At 44.9% G+C, this 16795-nt stretch overlaps 3 protein-coding genes across 3 annotated transcripts; 2 read left to right on the top strand and 1 right to left on the bottom strand.

Moving 5' to 3' along the window:
* Window positions 1-585: 585 nt before the first annotated feature.
* On the top strand, window positions 586-1567 carry LOC125536829 (protein LHCP TRANSLOCATION DEFECT-like). Its single transcript, XM_048700105.1, has 2 exons — window positions 586-952; window positions 1034-1567. The coding sequence occupies exons 1-2, from the start codon at window positions 680-682 to the stop codon at window positions 1289-1291; spliced, it is 531 nt and encodes a 176-aa protein (XP_048556062.1). The 5' UTR covers window positions 586-679; the 3' UTR covers window positions 1292-1567.
* A 435-nt stretch (window positions 1568-2002) lies between these two features.
* Window positions 2003-10047, bottom strand: LOC125536826 (phospholipase A I-like). Its single transcript, XM_048700103.1, has 18 exons — window positions 9307-10047; window positions 8429-8576; window positions 8204-8282; window positions 7955-8108; window positions 7645-7854; window positions 7287-7532; window positions 7032-7194; window positions 6682-6942; window positions 6475-6593; window positions 6230-6391; window positions 5817-6009; window positions 5545-5681; window positions 4928-5066; window positions 4587-4793; window positions 4040-4505; window positions 3738-3954; window positions 3577-3666; window positions 2003-2698 (listed from the first exon to the last, which is right to left on the bottom strand). Exons 1-18 carry the CDS (start codon window positions 9874-9876, stop codon window positions 2258-2260), a joined length of 4002 nt encoding a protein of 1333 aa, XP_048556060.1. The 5' UTR covers window positions 9877-10047; the 3' UTR covers window positions 2003-2257.
* A 203-nt stretch (window positions 10048-10250) lies between these two features.
* LOC125536828 (succinate dehydrogenase subunit 3-2, mitochondrial-like) lies at window positions 10251-12616 on the top strand. The gene is made up of 3 exons (XM_048700104.1): window positions 10251-10488; window positions 11555-11620; window positions 12074-12616. Exons 1-3 carry the CDS (start codon window positions 10266-10268, stop codon window positions 12397-12399), a joined length of 615 nt encoding a protein of 204 aa, XP_048556061.1. The 5' UTR covers window positions 10251-10265; the 3' UTR covers window positions 12400-12616.
* The last annotated feature ends 4179 nt before the right edge of the window (window positions 12617-16795 follow it).

Below are 16795 nucleotides of genomic sequence, written 5' to 3'. Positions count from 1 at the left end.
TTAGCTGCTCAAAAGATGATATCGGGTGCCTTACAAACAAAACGACCCAAAAACCAGAGATGTTCACACCAATACAAATTTCACATTAACTCTCACAAACTTCTAAAGCCCCATTCTGTCAGAGCATGGTTAATAGTATAGCCAGCTGCTAGCTATAAGCCAGTGTCATGTCATATATAGTCCATTTATAGCCAACATGTACAATAGTAGATGAAAAAAGCATACTACTTTTTTGTTATGTGACCCACTTTTCATTCTCATAAAGTGCCTAGGAGCACGTGCTAGAGCTGGCTCTTCACGAAGAGCCCGCTTACCTTCTCTCTCCTCTTCTCTTTCCTCCAACTAAGCACAAATATACTAGTTTATTTCTTATAGCCCGCTGACTCAACTCTATTGTACTTGCTCTCAATCTCTCCCGTGTTGTCCAACGGCACAAGACATAGCACGGCTCCAATATATCTAGTGCACTTTCGGAATATCTCTAGTGTCCAATATATCTCCAAACAGGAAGGCAGGCAAAAGATTCAGAAAGTTCAGGCTAAGCTCTTCAGTCTTCACACACAGCCAAAGTACACACCAAACAGTTCGGTGCTGCTTATCCTTTCCCTTGCATATATCTCTGCCATTCTCCACCTCTCGCTCCCAGACCTGCTCGCGCTCCAACAAGCCGCAAAGCGCCATGGCCTCCATCCCGTGCACCATCCAGCTCGCGACCAAGGCGGCGTCCTCGTCTTCCGGGTGGAGGTCGCCGCGGGCGGTGGGGGGAGTGCTGAGGACCCCGCAGCTGGGCGGCGGCGCAGCGTGGCTGCGGCCGTCACTGTTGAGCAAGGTGGCGCCGGCGAGGGAGAGCGGCAGAGTGAGGTTCTTCAAGTTCGGGAACAAGGACGCTGAGGGCGCCGGCATCTACGGCAGCCAGGCGAGGGACGACTTCGACCGCGACGACGTCGAGCAGGTGAGAGCCCGTTCCCTGAGCTGCCTCTGAATCTCCATTGCTGCCTGCATGCGCTCGGCATCTGACAAGAATGGGCGGCAGTACTTCAACTACATGGGGATGCTGGCGGTGGAGGGCACCTACGACAAGATGGAGGCGCTGCTGAACCAGAGCATCCACCCGGTGGACATCCTGCTGATTCTGGCCGCCTCCGAGGGCGACTTGCCCAAGATCGAGGAGCTGCTCAAGGCCGGCGCCAAGTACGACGTCAAGGACGCCGACGGGAGGACGGCGCTGGACCGGGCTAGCGGCGAGGTCAGGGAGTTCATCACCGGCTTCGCCGTGGCCAAGAAGGCATGATCACTCATGCTTGGAGATTCCGGTTTGGGGTGTGTAGATTCTCCTCCGTTTTGCTGCGGTCGGTAGAGTGAGCTTAGCCGGGAGATTCACGAGCTGCTCGGGTCGGCACGGTGCAACGACTGACCTTGCTTTGCGAAGGACCTGATCTCCATGGAAAGTTTGAGTAGTTGCTGAACCTGACGAGCAGGTTTCGTTGCGTCATCCTTGAACTGAGGCAACTGATATATAATGTTATTCGGAAATAATGTTATTCGGAAGAAGAAGAACCTTGCTTCAGCTTGCTAATGTTATGCAACTATGTAACCGGCTTTAATTTGTAGGTGCATATATTTACTTACTTCAACCTCTTTTTTGTAAATGAAATCTCAGAAATGGAAGAGTGTCAAATGTGCCCTCACATAAAAGTGAAGCATATCAAGAAATCATTCATGTATATTTGACCCGGCATTTAGTGGCTTACACTAACCTGCGCCGGTCAACAGTTCTTCCTGACCAGCATCTACACCAAAACGCCTACAACTGGATCTAGTTTCTACAAGCACCTCGAATCTGCTAAACCAAAAACACAAGATTAAAGAATAAAGAAATAAAAGGAAAATGAAATCCAGACAGTATTTTTCTGCCACGTTTGCTGAGAACGAAGAAATCACAAAAACTAAAACCCGAAATTCAACAATAACACCGCAGGCATTTGAATCTCAACAGAAACACTACCACAGTACAAAGCCTTCAACATTTATTTCATTTGCTTTCCTATTAGTCTCCATCAGTACATGCTCTATGTACTACAGTTTTACAACTGCGGAAGATTTCACCTACCTCCGCCTGCACAGTGAACACGAGTATAAACTCTATAACCCCTTCCTCGTAAAAAGAATTCTATAACCCCATTACGAATCCACACGATCCTTATTTTTTTCTAGTATTATCAATTTCGTATTTTGTATGGGTTGTGAATATCACTAACTACGAAACATTCGGTAGATGGCAGCTGTACTTCAACCTAGGATGTGCGCGGAGTGCTTGTTGAAGAGCAGTGTCCACTGTGACTCCCTCACGGAACAACTTGTCATATAAGAGGCAGATAAACTGAGCCAAGTACTCCTCTTCATCAATATCTTTGTTGCCTTCACCGTTTTTCTCAGCATCGCTGTCTTCCCAGTCACTTATAGGGCTAACAGGTTCAGGCTCCGACTCATCAGCTTCATCATCCCCAATGACAAACTTCCCATTCTCGAGGCTTCCACTTACATCCATCCCATGGTATGCGATTGCCTGGGAATCTGGAGGCTCGACAGATGACGAGATGACTGCTTTGGCACCAGAATCCACGAATGCCTTGACGAGGCCATGAACAAGACCATACTTGCCACTGCACACAATAATCCTCTCCCTCCATGCTCCAACCTGAGCCAAAAATATGAGTTTAAGGTATAACAAATCAAGAGCGCCGTGAACTCTGGATATGCATAGTAGAAAACATGGCAAACAGAAAAAAGACGCTACGATGTGGCAGCTATTGAAAGAGTACATCTGTCCCGCAACACATATTTCTGGGTGTACCCAGGTTATGCTACCAGGGTGGCAGAGGAAAGCAGGTCAAAATAGATTTTCTTGATACTCCCTCCATTCCACAATATAGTGCCTATAGATTTTTGTGAAAGTCAAACTTTGCCAACTTTGACCAAGTGTATAGAGAAAACTGTCTACATCTACAATACCAAACATGTACATTCTGAAAATATAACTCACAATGTATCCAATGATGTGCATTTGGTATTCTAGATGTACCTACTTTTCTCTATAAACATAACTCACGATGTATATTTTATCTATATATAGTATCTAACACCCCTACTTTAGGTGACGTTTGATGCGTACTGTGATACTGGGTTATTTCCGCTCTAGGTCCACCCATATATGGCTGGTGTGAATATACCCATTCCCCTGTACTGTCTTATACGTGAACGGTGCCTCTTTGTCACAACATGGCCAACCACCAATGTTTCGCTACAATTTGGTTCATGACAAATCTTTCGAGTCAGCTGTACATTTACCATGTCAACTTTTGATAACGGTTCCATGAAAAAATATGCATGTTTGACCCCGTATTCCTAGTTGATTTGAGGAATCAACTAGCAATAATGTATACAGATTTTAGTTGAAGATGCTCTTGCATTTCATAATTAACTACATTCCACTGTAAGCATTTTGTACAACAGTTCCTATATATGGACATATGAAGGCTAGTTCAAAGGAAGTGCAATCTACCCATAATGGCTTACCATCCAGCGAACATCTTCAGGTGACATGTGACAAGCAGGCACTGTCCTCCTGAACATATAGGCACCAATTTCTTGGTTATCTTCCATCACCTGCGACAAGGAAACTTAGCATACCCAATGACCTGTCTAGGAAACAAAGAAAAGGAAAAGGCAGTTCCTACTTGTGTTTGGCGCCCTATATAGCGGTGATGTATCCCACCGATTTCAAACGATGGCCATTCCGCAACTAACTCAGACAAACATGAAATCTTTGAAACAGAATATGCACCCTTTCTTTTAGATCCATGCAGCATGGTAGACAAGCTTGTTTTGACACACTGCAGAAACCTGTCTGCAAGTTCCCCTGGCTCAGCAACTACAAATACGTCATTCTGCCAGCTGCAATAGCAAGTTTTGCATCACATAACCAGAACTGCAGGTACAGAAATGCTTGTTTAACTAAACAAAAATATACAAACAATACCTCAATATCGAACCAGTTGAATCATTTTGAAGAGCCAGGTGTATCACACCAACCTGAGGCATATTTTGCAACTTGTCATACAGTGACCGAACATGTCCAGATGGCTGCCATGACTTTATTGGCGATGTTGGTGGTGATGACTTCATAGCTGGGTGACCATCCAGGCTAAGCGGCGGAACTAGGTCAATTCGACCAATCCGTTGAGTGCCTTCTGGACTATACAGAAGTGGACTAGATGGAAAACTCCCAGTAAACAAGGGAGAGGTAATTGGAGTTGGGAGTGCAGTAGTTGGCTTTCCAAATCCAGAAGTGCTATTCATTAGAGTAAGCCTAATACCATTCTGAGAACAGAATGCTTCAAGCGAACGAGTATGATTTATCTTCTTTCCAAAATCAGGATTAAATGAAGCCTCTACAAGTAGAACCACACGTCTCCATCCCAAGGTAGGATTACTTTCACTTAAACCTGAGAGATGATTATAAGATGTTTCAACCCCATATCCCATTAAATGTTACCTGAAGGTGCCAGAATGTAGATAAGACAAACCTGATTTTGATGTACTCAATCTTGAAAATGACAGGGATTTGACAATTCCAGAAGACTTCTCTTCCTCTTGATATCTTGGAACTAAAAGCTCACAAACATTCTTAAAAACCTCTAAATTTTTCTGAATATACTCTTCGGTTGCAGCCTCCAACTTAAGCCAGACAGCCGGGTCAGTCTCATCTAACTCCATACCACACCGGTCATCAACTGACAACATAACAAGATCTTTCACTCATTTGAATATCCAAGATCGTTACTTTAAAAGCGCCAAAATGACTAAAAAATACTTATGGCTATGTTGATATGGGTCGAATGTACAGCTTCCTTGAAAGTTAGATTACCTGGATTAAAGCGGAAATATTGCATCTCAGGAAGCATAGGTATCAGTGTATCCAAAGTTTCTTCCACTCTCTCCACTGAGCATGCACTTTCTATTAAAACTTGCCCAGTGTCCAAGTAGCGCCATCCACCTCTCCGGCTCTAGATGAAGACACAACAGAATTCTATGAGAACAGTGTGCCAAAGGTATATATCTCAGATCGAAGTTCACCGGAATCTACGCATAGTAAATTTACAAGCAATCAGTATTCCTCTTGGATGACTTAGGTGTTTCCTCATAGTACATTTATGCCTGGATTTGTTATTTCTGGAAGAGGGAGATCTGTGGCCACTAAATATAGAGCAGGTTAGACTGATAAATTATTTATAATGGCACTTAATGGAAAATCCTGCATTAATTGAAAATAATTAGACCTTAACCATAAAATTTACAAGCCTAGTGCTCTGTTGCGTGATATTCTAATATTTATAAAATAGGAGAAGTAATTTCCCACAGGAAAAAGGAAAGTACCAATCTCGTAAAGAACTGGTTGCACATTGGATACCTATCCCACAACATTGAATATTTTAATGATGAAGTTGTTGAAGCAGCAAATTCAAGAACTATGACGCGTATTACCTTAGTTGGAACTGAGCCACACCCTATTGAAACTAGGCAATCTATTCTCGTATCAGGCCACAAAAGTTGTGCTTCTCTTATTGCAAAGATCGTGGGATTGTTCGCTACAATCGCTCCATCTTGCCAGCGATTTACATCTGATAATTAAAAAGAAAGAGAGGAAGAAAACAGTAAACAAGATAAATGAGTACAGAGGTACATGCTCCAAGATAATAGAGGCATACTAATTCTTGCACAAATTGAAATCCAATAGCGAGTTTAGGAATGTTTACCATCAGAGAAATCATCCAGATAATATGGAGCTGCAGATGATGCTCTTATGGCTTCCCATACGTGATGCTTGCAGCTCCCCATAAAAGCTCCACGTTTAATCCCAACTGGTGCACCAGAAACAACCGTTCCAACTGCGCCAGGAGATGGACTTTCTGCCATTCCTGGTGATACCTCCAGAGTGCCCGGTGGATACTGGAATACATTATCAGATTATCATATGACACAAAACATAAAAAGAGAAGACAGAGAACGGAAGCAGGAGGACGCTGATAGCTAAAGTAATACTACTAAATAATACTTTGTATCTTTCTTTCTGATTTCACTTTTGATAACTAAATAGTCCCAGCATACAGCTGTATAAAGTACAGTTGAAATTGAAAACGATAGAGCAATAATGGAGGATAAGAAGAACCTGATAGTTCCGGAATATATATGGTTGGGCAGGCATGGCGCTGACTAAAGTTGATACAGCAAAAACCTTCGGAATGCCTTTCACAGAAGACTCTATTAGAAGGTCACCGTCATCATCAGCACACATTTCCTTTAGTAACCTCTCAAATTGATCTGCGCTGTGCTGTAATTAAAATCTCTTAGTCACCACCTCACCACACTGCAGAACATGAAACGCCACAAAGAAGTTCAATTGTTCATTTATACCTTCGACCCATGTACAACCACTCTAAAACTCTGTGATGAACTTTTGAAAAGTTGATCAAGTTTCTCCTTCCATGTAGCAGCTTCGTCCTTAGGGACAGGTTCCGCAAATACAAGTTTACCTTAAAAAACAGCAGTTTAATTGACAGCACATTATTGTTAATATAATTAAAAAAGTAATGAAACATGAAGAGCCAAAAAAACATTCACCAAGTTTTGTATATATCTCTTCACACTGATCCAAACTCATCTTCTTGATTCCAAGAGCCATCGCAAGCATGCCACCTGTTGATGTACCACATATGAGGTCAAACATTTCATGTATGCGCTTCCCAGTTCCTTGCTCTATCTGTTTTAGCATTTGGACAGTTGCAAGGCCCTTCATGCCACCACCATCCATTGAAAGAATGCGCAGACCCTTCTTTGCAACTGGTCTCCCTCTTATTGCCCGACGCAAGTTCTCGTTCTCCCCTAAAGAGATCCACAAACACATCAACACATGTTATGGTTACTGACTGATCACGAGAAAACAAGTCAATCAGAACCAACAATATGCATACCTAGAATTGCGAGAGCGCGAGCAGCTGCCTTGCTGACACGCTTCTCTTGTGAAAAAGTAGAGCGAATTAAGAGGTCACGTAAGCTCTCAGAGTGAATGAGGGTGCGACGAGTCTCCAAGCAGAAAGCCAAATTGCCAACTGCAAATAGAGATAAGCGTTGCACCTAACAAAAGGAAGCAAATAACGGTGAGCCCCCAGTGGTTATCCAAACAACATATCAACCATCAACCAGAGTCTAAATCCAGATCATCTTGCCTCAGAGTTCTTGTGTGCACAAAGTGCTTTCAGTGACTTCAGCACATCTTTTCTCAACATCTTTTGAGCAACATGATCAGAAACAAAAGTTAATGTGACCACAACTTGCAATACTGATATTAATTCTTCATCATCAAATGATTTCAGTACAGCTTCTATAGGCTTCATAATATCACACTTAATCAGCTGCATTGCTGATGAAATATCTGACGCCAGTGACGAAAGAGCAAGGCATGCTTGCTCGACCTGAAAAGGTGATTGTCAATTATTGAAATTAAAAAAATGTGGTATGCTTGAAATATACAACTATTTTCACAAAATTCATCAAATATATGGATGTTCAGTGTTGAGTAGGTACCACGTGACGGTTATCACTGCTTATCATGCTGATAAGCTGTCTGACAGCATTTTCTTCTTTGCTAATGGCAACTTGATTGGTACGATCTTCCATTATTTTGGCCAACGCAGAGGCCAGCAAAGGGTGGTGACAGGAAGAGAACCGGAAAACAAGCGAAAAGAAGGCACTAAGTTTGTGCCTGGCCGCAATGAAGTAGGAATAGTTCTCAGTCTGGAAACAAAACCCAAAGGCAAATTTGTCAAGAAAAGAGTTGCAAGTAATGAGATGACCTAGCTAGCAGAATGATAGAATTCCAAGATAGTTTATCTACCTCTATTTCCACAGTGACAGACTTAAGACTTTCAAGTGCATCAATTCTAATATTTGCAAGTGTGAGATGTCTAAGGTTATGCAGCGGCAAAATTTCTGGAAGAAACTCTAGGGGATTTCCGAACAAGCGCAATACACGCAGCTTAGGCACTGACCTGCGGGAAATCGACAATGAATTGTGAGGAAAAACAGCACAAATTAATAGAAGCTACAGAAAAATAAATAACCTCTATAAATAATATTTAATAACCTGAAATCCAATAATGGACGGACAAGCTTGTTGTGTTCTAGTGATAATTCCTCCAGCAAAACACATTGCCGCAGTTCTACTGCTTGGTAAAGGAGGGGAGAAAGCTTAGATCATTGCAAGGACAGTTGATATGCATAACCTTGAATGGCAAGAAGTCTTGAGATACAACAAAGCTGTAAACACTAATTTTAGAGTTATTAATGAATTAAAGGTGTGCTCACTAACCAGGGACAGAAACTAGCATGTTGTTGTCAGCTGTAAGCACTTTCAAGTTCTTCAAGTCACCAACTTCAGGTGGCAAAACTGACAATTTATTGTTGTCAATATATAGCTTCTCAAGAAACGAAAGGCGAGTTAGTTCAACCGGAAGCACCTGCCAAGTTTTCATATAACATTTCATGGTTAGAGTTGCCTTTGGATGCCAATCAGTCTCAAATTTCATAGCCTTGCAGCCGACAAAAAGGTAACACATAGTATTTCAAAATTGAGAAGCACGTAACAAGTCACAGTTGACAACACTAGTGAAACTGTTAATAACGCATTAAAGGCCCTAAGGGGTCGTAAGCTCAGGATTAATAAGATAATTGGCACGTTAACTATAAGATTTCACTCATTGGACAAAAAAGTCTAGAAGCTGTCCTACTGCAAATGTTAGGTTTCATTGTTCAGTACTGAATGCACAGAACAGGCATCTTCCTACAAAACGATCAGCATTAAGCATCAAACAGACAGCTAGATCAGACATGATTCCACACCACCAGTCACACAACGCATGATGCTGAATTTCACACTGGAACAGCAGGGTTTCTAGTAAAAGCTAACAGCCACATATGACCAAGAAATGTTCACACGCCATCAGCATGCTGCATGTGTCCACCACAAGGCACAGCGCCAAGCTATACACCCGTGCCCGAGGTTAAACCTGATCAGAATCTCTACAACCAAAAGCAGACCAGTGCAGACTGCAGAGCAAGCATCCAAACACAGCGCCCAGGAGCTTCTACACAAATCCCAAACCCACGATGGCACTTCCCGTATCTACATTAATCACGCGCGCATGGAAAACGACAAGGAATTCGAATGTGTGGGAGTGATGGACTGACCATGAGGCCGCAGTTGCAGAGGCTGAGCACCGTGACGGAGCGCCAGTGGTCGGCGAGCACGGGCACCCCTGCGGCGACGGCTCCATCAGCAGCCGGTGCGGGCGCGAGGTTGGATCTGATGAGGCGCGCGAGGACAACGGCGCCGTCGCCGGTGCTCTGCGTGGAGCCCAGCGCCCGCGCGACCCGCACCGAGCGCAGCGCCTCCCGTCTCCTGACGACCCGCATCTCCACCCCCACCTCGTCCCCGTCGTCGGCGGGCCTGAGATCGACGCAGACGACGTCGTGGGGCGGGGGCAGCGCGACCATGAGCTGGGACTGGAGGCGCAGCGCGACCTGGTCCTCGTCGTCGCTGGTGGACCAGTCGAGCTCGATGCGGAAGCCGAGGTCGCCGTTCATGGTGGCGACGGGCGAGGAGGAGGAGGCGGTGGGCGACGCGGCGGTGGGGGACTGCGGGGGCGGGGCCGGGGGCGAGGAGGGGTCCTGATCGGGCTCGTCGGCGAAGTCGCCGTAGTCGAGGGTGAGGTGGAAGATCTCGGAGCTGCGCTTCCAGCCCAGGCCCCAGGACGACATGGCGGGCGCCGCCGCATCAAATGGCGGGCGCTAGGGTTCTTCGAATCAGGAAGCGCGGGGGGGATTTGGGAGGAAGTGGTGTGAGAAGGAAGACGAACGCAGATCAGAGGAGCGCAGTGTGGGCGTTGCGCGTCTCGGTTCGTTTGGTTTGGCCCTGCGGAATTTTCTTTGCGTCCCTTTTCTTTCTTTCTGTTTGGGGTTTTACCTTCCAAACTCCGCTACCGACACTGTACGGGTCCACAGCACAGTGTTTCCTACCCGAAATTAACGAAACCCCCAACTCCAAACAGCTTTGGTTTTTTTTCTGAGGGGAGGCTACCCAACTCCAAACAGGTTTTTTTTTTTAGGATCAACTCCAAACAGCTGGAGAGGCGAGGCCCCATCCATACATGGGCCTAGTTTCCCTCAGCTGCGCTGCCCGGCCCAACTGTCTTCACTTTGTTTTAAGCCCAGCCAGCAATCTATCTCCTCCCCATCGTGCATCTTCCTTCGTCGAACCAAAGCGGTACGGAAGGGAAGCAGGCGCCGTCTCCGTCGCCGTCGTCTCGTTCGTCCCCAAATCTTCACCGAGCTTCCGCTCCGCTCTCGCCCCGCGCAGCAACGCGGAGGAAGGTAGGGACCTTCCATTCTCTGCCTCCTTTGTTTTTATTGGTTTCTTCTGCCTCCCTGCTTGTGATCCTCGTTTTGGTACGCGTACGTGGATTTCTTCTTCATAGCGTTGCTCTCTCCCCGATCCCCATCCCGCGAATCAACCTTCTCCTTCTCCTCGTAGCAGATGCGGCCGCTTAGGGTTCGTTGCTCGCCGCCGTCCTGACCTCATCAGACGGCGCCGATCCACGTCAGCATCCACTTGCCCCCGCTCCTCCCTCCACTTACAGGTCTGGACAGATCTGCACATGATTCCCTCTCCCCCTTTCAGAATTAGGGCCGTCCGGTAGCACCATAAGGATTCTGCTTGTTCAGTGGGTGGGTTTTTGTGTGGATCGAGAAGGATTTCTACGGTGATTTCATGTCTATGTAATGAGCCAAACCTATGAAGCGGTCAGTAAATTTGCGAATTGATTGATGGTAGATGGTGAAACTCTATTATGTGATGTGTTTATTTCAGATGCGTGTGTGTTGCACCGAATTCTAGATTGAGGTAGTACAGATGTTGAGTTTAATGCCGGTAACGAATTGAGAAAAAAAATTCACAAATCCGCGTACTTAGTGAATGACTCATTTCTTGTTGGTCTAGTGGATGGAGCTTTCTGTTTTTGTATCTTTTGTCTTACTTGTGAACCTGCCAGTCCAAAGCAAGAATTTCATCTATTAAACACCAAACAAATTAGTCTAGTGGTATTTAAGACTATCCACCATTCACCATAGACAACAAATTTGTATCCACAAGTCTTTCCAAACAGGCGATCACTAATTTCACTAGCTTATTTTTGCTGTAGCTTATCTGGACAGCTGTCTTATGGCACCCTTAGTTTCGGCGTTTACTGGAAATTCGTTAAAATGCGTCATTTTATCTGTATTTCAATAAATAGAACTCAGTAGTTTCAGTTGGTATTGGTATTTAGCAGTATGGACATGAATCTGATCTTTCCAAGTTCAGTAGACAAAGAACCACTTTCTTTATGACCGAAGTGTGCTGATGCTCATGTATTGATGATATTGGTTCTTCATTGTGCAGGAATGGACAAGTATCACAGCAACACCCGCTTTGCACCCCTTAGAGACGCTCCATTTGCTCTCCGTGGTAAGTGCTCTTGGAGGAATTTGCTATGTTATTTGTACCTCTGAATTCTGAAATAGTTTGGAGATATCAAACAAACACACCACAAGTCAAAGTGGGTGCACATATGCGCCTTTCAACTGCATCTTGTTGTGTACTTTTGTAGGATGTGTAATGGACTAACAGCTGAGGTGCAAGCTGGAAAGAATATTAGATAGAGTGGTTTGATTGGTGTGTTATAAGAGAATGCATCTATATCTCATTTTTATCTGCATATATGGGTTCGTAAGTCAGTTTGTTGTTTACTGAAGAACATCCATGTTTTTAGTTCATAAATCTTTGGCATGCAATTGCTATGTGTAAATGGTACTATACTATTATCAACATTGTTTTCATCATTCTTGCTATTCTTCTCTATAGCAATCTGCAGTTTACTTTTCTAATAAGGCTGGTCACATTTGTTGCCTTTATCTTCAGGTGCCTTTGGTACCTCCAACTCATCTTTCAACAACATGGATGGCCTTAGACACTCCTCAAGCATTGGGCAAGCAAAGAGCTACACATCTTCTCCCTTAGGAGCTCTGCGACAGAAGATGCCTCCATCTGGAAACCGATCCCTACATACAAGTCGTCCCCTGTCTGCTCCTGTTGCGAACCGCCCACTGTCTCCCCATCTTCCTCTGAAGAAGCCACAGCTGAGCGCCACGTTCTCCATCTCACACCGTATATTTGGCGTTGCGCTGGGTGCTGCCATCATATCCATTCCTCTTGCTACCAGGTTTGGCGTCATGTTTGAGGTCTGAGTGAAATGCAGCCTGCGACGACGAGGGGTAACATTGCTGTGACGGTTCCGTTGTTGCGCATAATGCAACTGTAGGTGCAGTTGTAATAACTGTCTTATCAATCCTGCAGATTTTATGAATAATGTGGGAAACTATCCTAAACATCAGTGTAATGAAAACATAATTTTGGGTCTTCTTTGGTACGAGGTCTGCAAATCCGAACCAGATCTTTTGCTTTGGTTTCAGTGTTTTCCTTGCTCTTGCAAAAGGGGCATTAGTGTTTGATAGTTTTTGTCTGTTGAACTGATATTTCAGTGTCATGTTTCCTGCTGCACATATGTTGGAAGTGTTGTATTTTCGACTCCAGGGCATGTTTGGTTGTGGGGGGGAAGTCCGGGATCCCCGCCTGATCCCTGGGTAGCTGCCACCCGTGGACAACTCTCCCTGGGCAAGCCATCGCCCCGTCGTGGTTGCTCCGTTGTGTTCGTAGCTGCTGTGCTGCCTGCCCTCCATGGCATCTCGCCTGGCTGCTGTACCGACGAAAACGCCGACGTCTTGTCTGGCCGCTCCAGTGATGAGAACGCGGTCGTCCTCGCCAGCCAAGCAGTCCCTTTGAGGCAAAACGGACAAAACAGACGGCCAGCGCGCGGGCGTAAACGGATTTTTGTTCGTTTTTGTCCGCTTTTGACCCATCACGGCCCAAGTTTGCGCCCTTTTTGGGGTGAAACGGACAGCGCGTAGACGGGCAGGACGCGCGCGCTTGTCCTCCCCTGACCCGTCCGTCGGTGGCACAAAACACCCTCCCTCGTCCACGACCGACGCCTACCCGAATTCCGGCGACCTGGCCGTCGACCTGCATGAAACGGTGAAGAAGAAGAAGAAGGCCAAGGGTGCAAGAAAGCCGCGGTCGGAATGCACGTCGGAGGAGCTCGCCAAATTGGACGCAGAATCGGCGAAGAGGAGGAACCGGAGGGTGGCCATCCATTCGTCGTGATGCAAGAAAGCAGGCACGGCCACCGTTTACGGGCACCATGCCGTCCCCCCGCGTCCTGTTCGACGGAATGCCAACACCAACGCCAACGGTCGACGACCCCTTCTACAACCAGTTCATGGAGGATGTGATCTACGAGGGTCGGCATGGCGGTGCCTACGATCCCGAGGAGACCCAAAGTCAGAATGGCCGCCCAGTACGTTGCCGATGAAGAGGCCCACGGTCGTGCTGACTACGACCATGGTGACTCATGGCATAAAGACGATGACATCTATTGCAAAGGTGATGGTGATGAAGAATAAGGCAATGACATTGATATTGGGGACGAGCCATTGTTCATCGACGAGCTCACCCAAAGAGCGGAAGCACAAAAGAGGAGGAAGAGCATTCGCACGGATTCATATTCACAAGACAAGGACAAGTTGATTTGCCAATGTTGGATGGAGATTAGCCAAGATCCGAGGACCGGCGCGCAACAAAAGGGCCTTGTTTTTTGGACAAGAGTCCACAAAACATTCCATGAAAAGAAGATGTTTGAACCCTATCAAATTACGAGTGACCGTGGCATCACCTCGATTCAAAAGAGGTGGTTGTTCATCCAACAAGAGTGCAACAAGTATTATGTCGCACTTGAGAGCGTTGAAGCATGGCCCGTGAGTGGTCTCGGCATTGGGGACATGGTATGCTCTCCTCATCCTAGTTTTTCGTTGCTACGGCCATGAGACTTCGGTCTTGTGTTGACACCAGATTTTGGCACGGTTAAGAACTTAAGTAAGATGGCCTCAAATGAAAAGGTGCTCAAAATAAGAAAGTTTTGTATCATCAAAAAGATAAACTTTGATATTTGGGTCATAACCATCCGGTCTCATCTCTAAGGCCGAAGTTGTGTTCGAAGTATTGAGATTTAGTATTCATAACACTATTCGGCTGATTATGCCCTCAGGACGACCTCAAATGGAAAATGTTTCAACATGAAAGTTGTGCGTCTCGTCGAAACGGTTGATTTTGATATAAAAATCGTTTCAATCTGAGTACGTATGCAAAATTTAGAGCCATCGGAATACAGCCTTGTCAGGAGGCAAAAAATGGCGCCCCCCGCCAGACGCCCTGTCTGATGGGTAGCGCGAATAATAGCCTATTTTACGCGAGCGATTTGGCCATTAAGATGACCTCTGATCAAAAAACATTCAACATGAAAATTGTTTGTCTCGTCGAAACGATCAAGATTGCTTTTGGGCTTGTTTCCATCCGAGGTCGTTTACCACCTCAAAAATTACCCGCAAGGTGCAGCCAGTTTAAACCGAACAGTTTTGGAAAGTTCGGACAAAACCAATACAAATTTGACTAGGGTATTGGACATGAATCCAAGCCTTTTCCTCGCACAGGAAGTCCAGCCGCCTCTTATATATCTAAGGGGTGACGGCCGATTGAACAACACACAATCGAACAAATCATCTATCACTTTTTATCTTTTATCTTTTCTCCTTGACCCTAGTACTTCTTCTTCTTCGTTCTCTGTATGTTCTTCTTGTTACAGGATGACGAACCTCGAGGCCCTAGGGCGGTCAGGCCGACCTAGGGCAGCCCATAGCCGCCGCACGCCCTGACGGGTCCCTCCCGAGCATGTGGGGTTTGGGTCCTCAAAAGCGCTTGCCGGATTGCCTGTGTACTGTACTTCTGGACGGGTCTCCTTCTACGTGAGCTGCGATGCATCACCCTCGGTGTTGGAGGTACATGGTGACGTGTTCGTGTGCGAACACAATTTTTGACGACTACGCTGGGGACGAAGATTTGAACGGTCTCCAGCCCGTTCTTGCCACGAAGAGATCGTCATCTAGGATTTGCAATCTACAAAGGTAATATGAATATCCAATTCACTTATGTAGATGCAAATAATGCATATGTTGTTGCTATATCGTCTAATGAGCATATTGTATCGGTTAGCCCTAGTTTTATCAATCATGCATCTAATTATGTGCAACAGCCGATTCAGAATAATCTTCATGCTTCAACTTCATATAATTTTAGCAACATGCAACATATGTATCCCAACTCCCATGCATCAGCAACCCCACAAATCTATATGCCGATGAACAACATGATGAGTTCGGTTAATGAAGTTGAAACACCCCATGTAGGAACTTTCAATGGCATGCAACATAGTGTTTCATCTTTTTATTCATCAGCAGCTAATTTGCAACATGTTAATACAAACATGCCGGTGGATAGGGGAACTGGCCATGCTATTACTAGTTATTCGGCCAATTATCCTCAAACATCGTATGCTACACCTCATGCTACTAATTTTTTGGCACCATACGCAATTGTAGATGTTCATAATTCGGCTCCTCACCTTCATGCTCATGGCCGAATAAGTGAGAATTCTACCAGAGCGCATGTGTCTTTACCTAGTAACGTAGCATATCATGTTGCCCCAGCACAATTACAGAATTTCGGCAACACACCATTGTCGAAAGCATCTCAAAGTATTGGGGGGCAATCCGATGAAGATTGGGCTGAAATTGGTCTAAAAAGGTTAAAGATAGCCTAGCTGCAATGTTTGCTGAATTTAGATAAGAACAAGCAACCTTGCGAATCAAAGAAAGAAAGAGTGGTGATTCGGATAACAAAGTTAATTCGGTTATTAAAAACGTCGAATCAAATAGTATGTGTACCGAATTTATTGGAAAAAAAAGAGGACGTCAAGGCATTGGAGAGTCATTTGAAAGTGGAGCAAAGTATTATTCAAGTAACACAACCATCATGCTCTCCCAGCATGTATGAAGAGGTATGTCTAGCAAGTGATTTGCCTATTTTCAGATTTGGTCACAGCTTTATTGTTGATGCATCTATTAGGAAAAATCTCGTAAGTAATTTTGAAAGACCAATTATGAAGCGTAATTTACTTGTTAGCAATAAAATTGTTATAAAGCATATCGGTCAATACATTATACCATTCGAAGATTGCAGCTAAAGCTTCTCCCATTGCTTTATTTAAAGCTCGTATCTAATTGAGTAGTTTTGCTTGCTTCATACTTGGCTTACGCATGGTCTCAATTGAGACATGTGTGTTCTAACTATTTTCATTTCAGAAATATAAAGTCAAGATTAAATTCTTCTGAGAAATCTGATGTTAATATTATATCTTATCCAAAGACATCAGAGATAGAGTGCAAAACACAATGCATAGCCGAATGGAGAGATTCTAAATCCGAACCATTCGTTTGCTTACCTCCAAAGCCGTTCGCACACCAAGATCGGCTAGAAAACAGAACTTATACCTTCAATTCAAACAGTGTGATCAAATCTTTGATTTGTTGTTGAAAAATAATTACATTAGAATTCTTGATCACCATGTCAAGCAATCTATCCAAGGATGAATTTATTGTAAGTTGTATGATTCGTTCAAGCATAGTATTGAGGATT

The sequence above is a fragment of the Triticum urartu genome, chromosome 2 (assembly GCF_003073215.2).
Source record: "Triticum urartu cultivar G1812 chromosome 2, Tu2.1, whole genome shotgun sequence".
NCBI lineage: Eukaryota > Viridiplantae > Streptophyta > Magnoliopsida > Poales > Poaceae > Triticum > Triticum urartu.
The sequence above is the reverse complement of the archived record's forward strand: the minus strand, read 5'-3'. Positions and strand labels throughout refer to the sequence as shown.